Consider the following 14,557-nt stretch of genomic DNA (forward strand, 5'->3'; position numbering starts at 1 on the left):
GTAAGCTTCTAATGAGTGAAAAAGTTTACAAGTGCTGAATTTGCCTATTGCAACTAATCAGCTTCAGGCTAGCATCTTCAACTATATGTTACAAAATGTTTTGTTAAAGCTGATTGGTTCCTAGGGAACTCTTCTCCACTCCTTAGAAGTTTTGATACATCTCCCCCTGAGAATTATTTTGTCGTCCTGTGCTCTGTTGCAGGATCTCAATTTCCCACCACTGCTACTATGAAAAGTAGCAGAAATGGTCGTGACAAGTGACCAATAGCATAGCCTGCTTTTAAATGGTCATGGACACCCTTCCCATCTGTCCACCAATGAGGAGGAAGGAGTGTGACATTACGTTATGCAGTGGGTGCTCACTGCAGAGATAAGAGCACTGAGCACCACTGCCATATCTGTTTAGCTGTGTCATACTCATTTCAGGGGTTAACCTCAAATATTTCGGATTCCCCGGATTAAGGATGGACCGCAGCCGGTATCTCCAATACGTGCTGTGATCTCTCCATTCCTGCAGGCAGCCGCATCTCCCATAGGTTTCTTTGGGTGATGCAATGCTGCCAAATTTACCAACATCTGAAGATGGTGCTAGCTGCTGTAGCCTATGGGCTACACCGTGCATAATTAGCCGGCGGAGGGTTCATCCAGAACCCTCCCCGGCAATGGCGGCCATACATGTGCAGTCAGTGTGACTGCGCATGCGCAGCAGCCTCGTCACTGGCTGGCAGCTCTCCGGGGACATCACAGGAAAAAGCTCCTATCAGAGCCCTTGTCCCCTGTATGTCCCGGATGATACATCCGGGCGCTATGATTGGATATTGCAATGCGATCATGGGCGGTAATGTCATGCATTGCAATAGCGATCATTAATAAATGGGGGTCTTGGTATTCGTATTTCTCTGGCAGTTAGAATGCACCAATCTGCACTCTGGAAACACTTTGTATTTTAGAAAACTTGATAATAGACAAGTATATTCCAAAGGTGGGTATTTTTTAAGAATAATTGGGATTTGGTCTAAAAGTATTATAAATGAAATGGGAGACATCCATATATAAGTTATTGAGACAATCAGTCTACACTTAACCAATTTTTCTCCCCCCTCTCCCCCCCCTTTTTTCCTTTTATATTCACTCTTACCCATTTCATTTATAATTAATACTTTTAGACCAAACCCCAATTATTCTTAATAAATACCCACCTTTTGAAATATACACTTGTTGCTTTAGTGATAGAATATTTTTATAAAGATAACAGACATCATATCACAGTAATCAAGGCGCAGTCTGCTAATGTGTGGACACATGTCATTTGTGTTATATCTACTATTTATCTACATTCTGGGGAATCTAGTATTAGGACTTGCAGCCACACCTACACCTATCGTCCCCAGCTATAGTATGGCGAGCGCTCTGGCTCCCTATATACTGTTGCATTTTTGGAAAACTTGACCCAGATAAGATGCTTTGTAAAATATTGTAAATTCCTGCTGGAATGTGTGCTGTGCGAGTTCTGTTAGTCTAAAGTGAACTAGTGTTTTCCTCTTACAGTTCTGTGTGGAGTGCTGCTATGTGACTGTAATTACTCTTCACACTACGGTTCCCTCTCTCTCTCTCTCTCTCTCTCTCTACACTTTAGTGTTCTCTGCTGCTCATGGTTTTATGCCAAAACCTCCAAGTTTTGTTTTGTTTGGATACCTTTAATGATGTAGCTGGCTATTGCAGCACATACATAAATCACTGATACTGTCCTCAATGCAAAACATGACATGATTGTAATTACATGCATTTTATTTGTTCCCTTTTCTTTCAGCTTTCAGACCAAGAAATAATGAGATATTATGAAAAATATGAGCCCAGGCGAAATGAGTTGGAGGCATTTAACAGGGTAACATTTTAATGTTTACATTATACTTGGCTATCATTTGTATTTGGTAATAACAGGATTAGTGCACTTATAAAGCATTGCATTGTAATGGGACACTAAAGTCTGGTTAAATGAAATCCTGGACACACCCCTTAAGTGGGAAGTTAATATTCAGATATATTTTCCCCCCGGCAGTTTGGTTTATTACTGCAACAGGTAAGCTCAGGCGTGTGCATCCAAAACAATTGTATCTGCACAGCAAATCCCTTGTCATATTTAAGGATATCTGTAACATGTGCAATATATAACCTGCAAACAAAATATGTTTTGATCTAAATCCCTATATGGAGCCATCACCAGGAAACCTTTCAATAACAAAGAAGTATATTAAATCTTTTCATAAATTGTTACCAGAAGTACTAAAATATAACATTGTGTAGGGAACCGGCCCCTAAATTGTGTTTTCAGATCCTCAGATGATAAAATGTGTTGGTTTATATGATCATATGTGGGATTGTAAGCAGCTTTAAAACGTACCATTAATATGTTAAATTTAGTTAATTGTAACTGCTGAAAAGGCTTTCTAAAATGTGTTACCATATGTAATATTTTCTGGTTCCCAGCCACCTGTTTTAACACACTTGCTACTTTGCTCTTCAATGTGGCCTGGTTCAGGGTTGTACGCAAAGCCGAAGGTTTGCATACAACTCTGATGGCGGCCGATCGACACATGCACAACAGGATCTGTACTGCGCGTGTGCCGATCAGTGTCTGTGAGCTCGCTTGCAGTGCTCGGATGCTGCGGCCATTTGGGGGTGGTGTCAGGCAGTGTCTTAGAAGATGGGGGCTTGTCCGCCTAGTTTTCTGGACATGCTGAAGCCAGTGGCTGTATCCTTGTATGCAGCTTCACTGGCTTGAGCTGCGTGAAAACGCTGGCCATCCTGAGTAACCTGAAAGTTGGAGCTTACTTAAAAAAGCCCCAGCGAAAAGTGAGTTGTGTGTTCTCATCTAGGGGTAACTTTGTGTTCACAGAGGACCCCCCCACACCACGAGATGCTACCCTCAGTGGCATATGCATCAGGGGGTGTACTAGTAGGATAGCACTGACAGTAGAAACAGCTCTTGCCTATTTCACTGGGCCTCTACCATGGGACTCTTCTCTCCCAATCAATGCATTAGTATAATTGGAGCAAGCAGAACACTATCTAGATGAGCACAAACCTATCTATAAAAAGTGAGATTTATATAGGAGCAATATTGCAGAACTCCTATCTTCCCTCTTAAATACTGCAGGTGGGTACACGCTGCACAGATATATCTGCAGATGATGGTCGTTCATACACACTGAACGGCCATCATCTGTTTCTGCCACGAGTCCCGGGGGCCGTGTCCCATCCCCCTCCCTGCAGCCTCTGCTGTCCGTGTACAGGCGGTCGGTAGTACGTGCGGTTGGCCGATCAATTGATTGGCCAATATATCTGTCAGTACCCAACTTGAGGGACGCCTCAGTTCCATATTACCCATTGTGGCTGTATATTTTGGACAGCAATTGTTTTGTGGTGGTGTTTCTAATCTATGTGTTACACATTGTTTATAATTTTATTTCACTTATATGTTCACCCTACATCATTCGTATCACAATTTTTGGGGACTCATTCCCTTATTTCTCTTTGAATCTCTTTTTCTATTAATTTATATTTTTGTATTTTTGTAACCTTAGAAAGAAACCTTATTTACAGGATTGCAGGAATTTCAGATGTGATGCCTACATAGGCAATATTGTTATCCGCGGTTAAACTTTTGTATAGAGATATTGCTTTACGTTGATAATCCCATTTTTTGCTAGTGTGTTTTATTTCCACCCTCCCCTTTTTTTTAAATTGACTAAAAGTTATATTTTATCTTACTATGAAAAGTGTGCCCTACTAGGGAGTACTGTCCTGTCCTTTTTGTATATTCTTATCGTGCACCCTTCATTGATATATTAGAAGTGACTTCAATATTCAATTTTGAATGAACCCATAGAATTCTAGCTTGGTGTCAATTGACAAAATAGACATTTGGGTTAGAAAATGACCATCCAATAAACGGAATCAGTATGTAATACCAGCAGCCAGTTCAAATTCCAACACGAGAAGCCCGACAGCAGCAGATCCCGACGCAGGCTGGGGAGTACCCTAACTCTTCCCTCCCCAAGCCTAACCCTCCCTTAGGGGTGCCTAACCCTAAAACTCCCGGGGTGGTGCCTAACCTACCCCCGGGGTGTCTAACCCTATCCATCCCCCCTAAGGGTGCCTAACCGCCTCCCCATAACCCCACTACACTCCCTAAACCTAGCAACGCGACTCATGCTAAGGATACCCTGGACTTACCTCGTTTGGGCTGTCGTCCTTCGGCGTCGGGATTAAGATGGGCATCGGTATTTTGACGCCTATCTGAAGTCCCCTCTTGGGCTTCTCGTGTCGGGATATAGACCAATGGCATTTATTCCGCTGGTTTATAAACTGCATCCCCAAAAAAACACCTACAGCATCATATCATGTGCATCTTAACCCATTCCAAACCCCCTTATTCCTGTTAACCTGTAAGTCACTCAGATGACCGATGGTCACGCAGAGTGAACCGTTGCTGCGTCCTTGGAAGCAGCAGCTGGTCTCAGATCCGGAAGGAGGTGTCTATCTACACAAGGCATCTCCCGCAGTATTAACATATTACCACACAGCAGCTGCGTCCAAAGACAGAGATGCTAATAGCGTATAACTCTGAATCTGGCCTAATGTTATGTCTCTATTTCCTTATTTACTACTTGTGCTCAGGAGATGGGGTAGACAAGTTCCCTGACATTCTAAGCCAAAATATAAATATGTTTGTTTACATGTAGTTTTTCTGTAGTGTTATATGGTAAAATGTGTTTTTCATGTTTATTTACAACCTGATGCAGTTTATTTACAGCCTGATGCAGTTTCAGGTTTACATTTCTGACAATTACTTAACATACAACTGTCGAGTTATTATGAAATGGGTCCATTAATATCACTCTAGGTTGGGTGAGACTTAAGGGACCACAGAATTCATTTCAATGATGTGAGACCTATGGGTATTCTGTCCACGCCACTTACATTATTTCATCATGTTACACAAGTTAAGGCCAGAAAAGTGATTGGATAATACATTTCTATAAGCCAAATACACTTTGGGTTTTCTGTACCCTCACTTAATTATTGCAAGACACTAAGAAGAAATACATCCGATGTCTCACCTCTCAGTTCTTAAAATTGGCACTAGCTGCATTTCCACCAGGGGCAGGGTGTGAGGTACATATGGGCCCTAGGCTCCAAGGGGGCCCGCACTGCACACCCTGCAACCAAATCTTCAATACTTACCTCTCCGGAGTCCCGCATCGGCGGTAGCAGCACCGTGCAAATCAATGGTAAAATGGCGCATCGGACAATTTCTGTGTTTTGCGCATGCACAGTAGTGAAAACGCCACGATAATGGCTGCCGCACCATTTCCCCAGCGTCCTGCGCATGCGCAGTAGACTCGAGCAGAGCACTAGAGTCTACTCTAGTGCCTGGAGTCTGCTGCGCTCAGTTCGCCGCCGGGTAGAGAGGAGGGGGCCCCGAATGTAGACTGCACAGGGGCCCCCTAATCTTCTAATGCGCCTCTGATTTCCACTTTGGATTCATGTTTAACGTTTGACTTTGAACGTTGAGAAGCCAGAATGTCTTCTCTCTTTCTGACAGAGATCAGTGTGAGATACAGATGTATTCTCCATTACCGTATAGCCTTAGCATATTGCGTAAGGCTGCTTGGCACATACATATTATTTTCAGGATTGTAAGTACATTTTGATGCCTATTCCAGTAATTTCCCATACGTATATTTTCCCAATAAATAAATTAGAAATAAGGGGATTCCACTATCTCTAACTTATGTATAGTCTCATTGATGCAGACCAAAATATACAAAGCAGTACAACAGACCCTTATCTGACTGCAAGCGTCCTTGTATAATCATCATTAAATCCCTCCTGCACACACTTCCAACATTGTATAGGTAATTCTTCAATCTCCCCCTTACACACACGTGTAGTCCTCAGTGTCTATATATTCTAGCACTGTTGTCATATGTTGTAACTTTAATACTCTGAATGTGCACATTGGGGATACGCGTGTATGTGCATTGTACAGTGAGTGATTGCTTTTGACATTATACAGTACATAGCCCTGAATGGAGTCATGAGAGCCGATCTCTCAAGTGTATAATTTTCTGCCTGTGTGCAACATCACTGAAGATGTGGTTTTTTTGCTTTTTTATTTTAATGTGTAAGACATATGTTATTGTATTTATCTAAAAACGTTTTACTTTAGCTCTAAAAAAGCATTTGTTTCCATCCAATTATTTTGTTCTCTCTCTCTAGAATTATATACGTAAAGGTTCAGATTAAATCCTTGACTTGAACAGGGAAATGCAAGTCCCATATCTATTTTTCAAAAAGGCAGTGACTCACAGAAATTTGATTAAATCTTTATTCCACTGGTCAGCTGCTGGAAATGGTTCATCTGTTTCTCCACCCTTGTCTCCACGTCTGAGTAAAAGCTAACCAGGAAATGTAGAATGTATCAATATTGCTAAATAATCTTATTATAAAAGTATTATATTTTTGATTTTCAGTTTTCAGACCTGTTCACTTTTGCAACTTAACTTATTATGGCTGCAAGGCTTGATTTTTAAGTATTTAGACGTTCCTCAGTATTACCATGTTCTATAATTTTTTGGAACATTTTTAAGCTTAAGGCTCAATTTGTAGTGTATAACTATTAGTCTGGGAAAGTGCCCAGTTGATATCTTTGCACATAAACTGGCAAACTAAGCCATAAAACAATTCATGTTTATTTGCTTCATATAGTACCATGTAGAAATGTCACCCATATATTTTTTTCATATTGTTTTCAATGCATGAAAACTATAGTGTCAGGTATTTTATTTGTGTGAAGGAAGAGTAATGTAAACTTTAAGTATTACTGGACCTTAAACTGAAAATATAAGTTTTGCAATTATTTAGCACAAATCAGACACAAATATTTGGTTCTGGCCCTTTAACAAAATGAATTTGCATCTGAAAACATGGAGCAGGCTATAATAATTCCTCTCCTGTAACCACCACAATTTTGCTGAGCCAAGTAACAATAATGACCCCTTTGTTTGTCTGTTTAATTACCAATTCAGTCCAAATAGCCTGTTTCCGCAAAGTTTGACTGTCTTTTTCTCTTCTTTTTTTAAAATCTATTTTGTTATATCATTTGCTTTTCAGGGGCTTAATGGACAGATGCAAATAGCCATTTGCAATAAGAGATTATATTTCCAGTATTGCAAACAGAACGGGAGACAGAATTTGGTTTAGCTTGATCATGCTACATCATAATGAATTTGGCCTTGGGTCAGCTACCATTGTTTCTATTTCCTGGGAATAGCACAGGGAGTGACTTTCATTCCATCTCAGTGCAATGACTGGGATCCATCTGAGACCATTTGCTGCCACATGATAAGCTAGTACAACTAAAACCATACTTACTCATCCGAAGGGAACCTGGTGATGTAACCTCCATGGTGCTCCTGCCAGAAGGTGTTGTTACATACATGTTAAGACTTGGCTTCTTTCCACAACTGAATGAATAAAATGATTGTACAGATGTGTCCACAAACATCTAGCCACCGTGCACGTTAAATAGAGCTTCTAGTCATGCCATACTGTGGCGTTACTCGATAGCGCGGATCGTCTATTCATGCAACTCTTTCTCTTAAAATGCGTCTTATTCGTGATGTGAATAGGATGCACAAGCAGCTGATTAAAATGATATGCTGCCTGTCCATGTTCTGTGTGCGACTGCGGGTGTGTCACAGCCACTGACACTGTAACGTAGCATTTCGCTTGCAGACATAGCCGCAGTTGCACACAGAGTATAGGCATGCTGCATATCATTTTAATCAGCATTAGCTGCTTGTGCATCCAATCCGCATCACTTTGTGAATAAGACGCATAAAACGTAACGCAAAAAGACGCTCGCATTACCAAGTTGCACTGCACTCACACATTATGTGTAACGTGACTTGTAGCACACACAGAATAGTTGTATGTGAAGACATCTGTATCATTATTTGCTATGGAAATTTTATTTTTTTCCTACATTGGTTTTATTTTATTAGATAATTTACAAATATAGTGCTAAATTTGAGTTAAACATATGTTAGCCTTAGATTCTGAATTTATTAGCCATATTTATTGTTTTATGTGAAGATCTCTGATATTAGTATGTTTCACCACTGTCACTATATTTTCTCATTGAAATTGCCATGTCAGTCTTAATGGACTGGTGTCATGCTTTTTAAAATGAACAAGCCACTGTAACATATATCAAGCTATACAAACCTTATTGGAATTTTAGGAGCAGTACTGTGTGGGAGATACTTTTCTGCACACATGGTCATTCTTACCTGAAAGTTTATTATATGATTTTTACTCTCCATTAATGCTTCATCAATCTTCCTTTCAGCTAAAAGTGTTTCTGGCTCCTTGTATCGAAGCCTTGATTCTCCTGGACCGCCTTTGCTATCTGAGAGAACAGGTATGTTTACTTTCACATGTCTGACATGGTGAGTTTACCCCACTACATGAGATAATTCACACTTACTGTATAAGGAAAGTCTAACTCATAGAGAACACATTTGATAATGTGCATCATTTGGAGAGAGAGGGAAAAAATAGTTTAAAACATATGCCCAGCAGATGTTATTATTTTTGGTTAAGTTAGAGCAATAACTTTAATGGTATTTTAATTGAAGTCTAATTTGCAAGACGCCAGGATTTATGTTTATAGCAGCTATACTTGGATAGCTAGCTTAGTCACAGACATGAGCATTTGGTGAACTGATCGATCTGTCTAATTTTTCGGTTACCCGGCGACATGATTACAGTAAAGGCTGCCACCTTATTTAATAGTAGACAATTATCGAAGATTGCTATAACATCAGTGAGTGCCCCCATGCCAAAAACATGCTCAGCGAGTTAAGAAATATGTTGGCTGAGTGTTTCAATGAAAATGTCTTATGCAACTTCATCTTTGATGTCTGAAAAAGATGTTTGCAATCTTCCTACATTGAACACACTCCAGGGAAAAGTCCCGGTTTTCCACTATAAACTTTTTTTTTACCAGTAACACTGTGTCCGTTGCAATACCTTCTTTTCAAATCCTTTCTTGGAATCAAATTGTTGCTATAAATGCCTGATTTTATTCTAAGTGGTATTTTTACACACAAAAAAAAGCAATTTTGAAATCTGCAGATAATGATGTATATTTCTGGCTGCCAGCTTACAGTAAATCAGGAATCCGTATGATTTCCAAGTGCACAGATCAGACATATTTCATGCAGCACTGATTTACTTTCATTGAACCAAAGAGCGATTTGACCTAGTTTGCACAGGATTGCAGATGTATTGTTGGGCTTTGTAAAATGCTGTCCATAAAAAAATGTATATTCTCAGAAGAGATTATTGTGTATATGTTATCACTTTGTCTAATAATCATGACTGTAGGATTATATAAGTAGTCCGCTATTAAATCATGCACTCTCGGTTACCTAGTGCTCCAATTCTAATAGAGCAATCTGAACTTTTTCATTCTACCTATTTATAGCTCTATCTTCACATAATGCCTTTATTTTCTGATTGAAACTGTAATCGTTACCGTAAACAAAACATGCTTTACAGAGAACATAAATATTTGTTTGTATATCTGCAATATATTATTAATTTTGCTGTGTTTGAAATGTTCTTAAGGTATTGCTAATAATGGATATTAGGACATCTGTGGATTTGTTACTTCATTTTATTTGTATATCCACTTACTGCCTTTTTATCCCCTTTATTGTGAATACCTCCTCTATTACTTCCAAAATAAGCAGTGTTTATACAGTAAACACATTATTCTGTCACTTGCCCAGATACATGAGGAATTCTGTGCAGTGATGCTGTATAATGTGAATTACTCTGCAATTTGTGGGGTTGAATAGCATATTCTCTATGATGCGTTCACTATAAGTTTACAAATTCTAAAAGTAGAAGTTACACCAAATGTGCGACTGAAGTTGTGAAACATACAAACATAACTTACTTACCGGTAATGCAGCAGGAAAAGTTTTTACCTACATTTAAATTAATGAAACATTTTACTTGTTGCTAATGTAAGTATAACACCAGGGCATGCCCCCAGTGTGACGTGACATGGGGGGTGGCATGATGCACAGCCACGCTCCAAAGGTGACACGCAGCAGGGGGATGCCACAGCCCCTTTTTCTACCCTCCCCAGCGGCACACCCATGCAGTCCCGATCCATGAACTTTAACAACATGAATGGGTGTTCTTTCCATGAACACCCATTCATCAGTCCCGATCCATGAACTTTAACAACATGAATGGGTGTTCTTTCCATGAACACCCATTCATCAGTCCCGATCCATGAACTTTAACAACATGAATGGGTGTTCTTTCCATGAAATAGTAGTCGCTTTTTCCCTTTTAGGCTTTCAACCAAGGTACTGGATTTTTGTTAACAGATGTTTCTGTTTTGGCGATATATTCTATATTGGTATAAATCTGTGATTCTCAACTTCGAGTACTAGTGCCCTGAGTGGTACTCGCTGTGGTGTTGATGGGTACTTGAAATATGTTCTATAATGGCAGAGTGGGACATCCAGGTGATTTAGACACATAGGGAAAGCAGTGCCCTAGGAAAAACTTATCTGTTAAAGCATATGATGGCTATACATTTATTGTCTATTTTATTATATATTGTAAATTGTAATATGTGAGAAATGTTAAATTAACTAGCAACACTTTGTTCTCAAATTTCATATAGACACTGCTGAATAAAATAGTTTGTATTCCATATTTTGAGAAATAATTTCTAATTAAATGTATATATTTACTTTTTAGGAAAACCTAGCCTGGTCTGGACTGGTGAAGCTGTTTGACCCTGTGAAATCACCTCGTTGCTATGCTGTGGTTTCTTTGAAACATCCCTAATGTTTTAATGTTTTATTTGTGAACTGTGTAAGTTGAACTTATAATATAAAAATAAAAATCTTTCTTTTTCAGGGTCCATAGGGATCCACAGGGATACCATGGGGGTTAATGTGGCTGGAATGACCCAGGCACCAAACAGTTAAGCTCTTCAGGTCCTCCTCCACATATACCCCGCCCCTGGCCACAAGCATTCAGTTGTTCGTTTGGTGCAGCAGGTTCAGACACACCTTTTTAACAGGGGGACTGCTCAGGCAGTCCTAAGCTTTAATTTTATGTTTTATTTTATTTCTATGTTATAGAGTTAGCAGTGCTGAGCATAATAAGACGCCTGCACTGCAACTCAGTCTACCTCCGCCGGCTGCAACACCAGTAACGTCTCTGGTGATTTCGGCGGGTCATGGCAGAGCTTGCTAGCGGTGACGCCGGGGCCCGGACTGCAACCGGACACGGAGATTTCAAATATGGTGATTCCTCGCTTACGGGGAACCACGAGTGGCAATCCTTGCTTTTGGTGCTGGAAACGCACCTGAAGCTGCTGCAGTGAGGGCCCGGGGCCATCCACTCCCTCACTAGACCACCGTCCCCACCCTTAGGGGAACTGCTTTAGGACATCCCCATGGTATCCCTATGGACCCCGATGAAGAAGAAAATAAGAGTTATGGTAGACTTACCTTTTGTTAACTCTTTTGCTTCGAAGTCCACAGGGCACCCATCCTGATGCACCTAGCTGCATTGGGTAATTTTTCTTTCGGTCACTAATTCCCTCTTTTTCTGTGAGTGTTTCTGGTGTATGATTGTTCTTCCTTCTCCTCTTTCCTTCTCCTGCCTTGGGCTTGTTTACAAAACTGAATGCATGTGGCCAAGGACGGGGTATATGCGGAGGACGACTTGGGGCATCCTGGGAGCTGAAGAGCTTAATTGGTGCCTGGATCACTCCAACCACATTATCCCCCATGGTATCCCTGTGGACCCTATGGACTTCGAAGAAAAAGAGTTAACGATAAGTCTACCATAAACTGTTATTTTATGTTAAAATAATATTTGTAAAGGTTTTTGCAGCTTCGCTCATGTGATACTGTGACTACCTGGCCTGCTTCTAGAACTGGTGCTGATTTTACAATGGTTTAGAAATTGAGTGCTTGCAAAGTATGTTCTGCCCATTGCGTCGGGAAATTACTCACTTTTTAATATTTGTTTGATTTATGTAAAATCTTCCCTCATATACTTGGAAGAGCAGGTTACATAGAGATTATTTTAAATGAAATCATTAACCATAAAAACTCAGGCATTCTACCTTGTTACGTTTATACATGTTGGGATATATTTTTAAGACAACTGTGGATTTTCACCCATGAACGGATTTATTTTTGGGCTAATGTCAATCCAATAAAAAAAATTATCATTTTATATACAGTATGAAAATTCCAAGTAGTTTCCCATAGCACACTCAATGTGTTAAGTTTTGTAATGTTTTGCTTTTATTAAAGATTTGTTCTGTTTTATATTGATAAGCTGTAGCTTTGCAAAAAAACGATGGTTGTGATTGGAATTCACTACCTGTATTGGAGCTACTGTATGGTTATATTTACTGCAAACAAAAAATATGGTGGTTGCTCACATCAGCTTAATGACATAGCACAGGTGCTTGTAAAGGGCGGGGTTTACACTGAACACAGAAAAAATGGATTTGCCCTCCAGCACACTGCAGCAAAATCAACAAAAAATACTTAAATGCTACATGATAATAGAGATTCAGAGGTATTAGTTACATACATTTACAAATATATGAATAAGCGCCAGGCCAATTGTCAAGGCTCCTCTATACTGGCATCCCTAACATTAAGGGGTTCACGTCCGAGAAGCAAGGCACCCCAAAAATAATTCCAGCCAACGTCCATCCCCAGAGCATCACACAAAAAGGTGATAGTGAAGTGTAAAGGATAGATGTATAAGGATAAATCAATGTGTTAATGAAATGTGAAATCCCTTTTTTCTAGTTATATTTACTGTAATCACTACAAAATCGCACACATTTCCAGTATGATTTCACCAGATAGGGATTCCTGAATATATTTGGTGCAACACCCCAAATATCAAATTTGTTTCCATCAGATGATATTTGATCCAATAGACTAAAAAATCAGATCAGTCAATGACCACTGTGTGTCCATCACCCAAAATTCAGTATAAAAAAGTGACCAGTTTCCTTTTACCTACAGACCAAGCAACGCAATGTGCCTTATTTACACTTTAAAACTTGAAATAAAACAGCATTTTGCAACATACAGACCTGTCCTCATAGACACATCCATTTTGCATCATATGGTCTACGACTTAGACGCTCTGCCATGAGTTGCGATTCCCGTGCTTGAGTACTCTTCACAAATTTTGCATCTAAATTCGCTAATAGTGTACTAAGTAACTAATAGTGTACTAAGGATAAGTATTTTTTGTTACAAAGGATTTGGTATAAAGTAGCAGATTAGGCATAACAAATCACTTGTATACGACCTCTGTCTTTTGCCTTTTTATCCACATTATGTACTTTTTCCTGAATTTTGCTTCTTATAACCGCTAATAGTGTACTAATGGCCTGATTCAGTAGCGGACGCAATTGCAACACAAATCGCTCACATTTGCAAACAAGCGTAGACGTGCGAAGAGGAGAAAGGAGCCACCCAACAGACGCACATGTGTTTGCAATCGCAAAACAGGATGCACACATATCCACAAACTGATCTGAATATTTGCAAAATGGAGCGCACACTACTGATCACAGATCCTGCATAACTGCACCGTGCTAAGGACCTCAACCAGTTTGTACCATAACATTCGATGCTGCTAGTATATGCACACACCAGTATTTCTAATTATCCCTTTTATATGACCAATTTACTACTAATTACCAGTTTATTTGTTAAAAAAAAAAAAAAAACATACAAAGGCACATTCATTTAGTTTTAACTATATAATTTGCTGTATACGATGTGTAATTATGTTAGAGCTGATAAATAGTCAGATACTTATAATGTCAAACTAAATAATGTTCTTAATAAAAAGCATGTTTTAAGTATACTATTCATGTGTCTAATATGTTATATTTTTAATGTGTGTATTGTTACTAGATCCTTACTTATAAGCTGTACCTATAATAAGCACACAACACATGATATTTAAAAAATGTTTAACCTTATTTCAAACAGACCATACATTTTTCTTTTCTTGGCCAAAAAAACCAAAGTAAAAAATAATGAAATTACTCGAGAAAATTTAAAATACAAAACTGCATATTTGATATGCCCTATATGTTGCTTAATTTTTGTCATTTGCGCAACTATTGCTTGTTGCCTCTCTGTACAGTATATCATTTCAGTTATTTAAGGGGTCCGTTGCTTACACTATATAATAACTCTTTTACACTAAATTGCCGGTCTGACCCCAGTATTAAACAAAATACCAAACCGGGTCAGACCCAAGACCATTCCCCCTTCACACCACTGTGCAGACCCGGTTGATTCCAGGGTCGGCCACATTCACACTGCACAAGGGTGCAGTGGAACTGGTATGCCAGCGCTTGGAGATGACATCTGCAAGTGCCAGAAACCCATCC

General features: G+C 39.4%; 1 protein-coding gene across 1 annotated transcript in view; it reads left to right on the forward strand.

The window, feature by feature from the left end:
* Positions 1-13,905, forward strand: part of METTL25 (methyltransferase like 25) — a 326,584-nt gene extending 312,679 nt beyond the window's left edge. The window contains exons 12-14 of the mRNA XM_088454388.1: positions 1,811-1,885; positions 8,420-8,491; positions 10,858-13,905. Coding sequence (XP_088310514.1) covers positions 1,811-1,885; positions 8,420-8,491; positions 10,858-10,947 — 237 coding nt within the window. The 3' untranslated portion in view covers positions 10,948-13,905. The remainder of the gene's footprint in view (positions 1-1,810; positions 1,886-8,419; positions 8,492-10,857) is intronic.
* The last annotated feature ends 652 nt before the right edge of the window (positions 13,906-14,557 follow it).

The sequence above is a fragment of the Taudactylus pleione genome, unplaced genomic scaffold, assembly GCF_031769625.1.
Source record: "Taudactylus pleione unplaced genomic scaffold, aTauple2 ptg000040l, whole genome shotgun sequence".
Taxonomy (NCBI): Eukaryota; Metazoa; Chordata; class Amphibia; order Anura; family Myobatrachidae; genus Taudactylus; species Taudactylus pleione.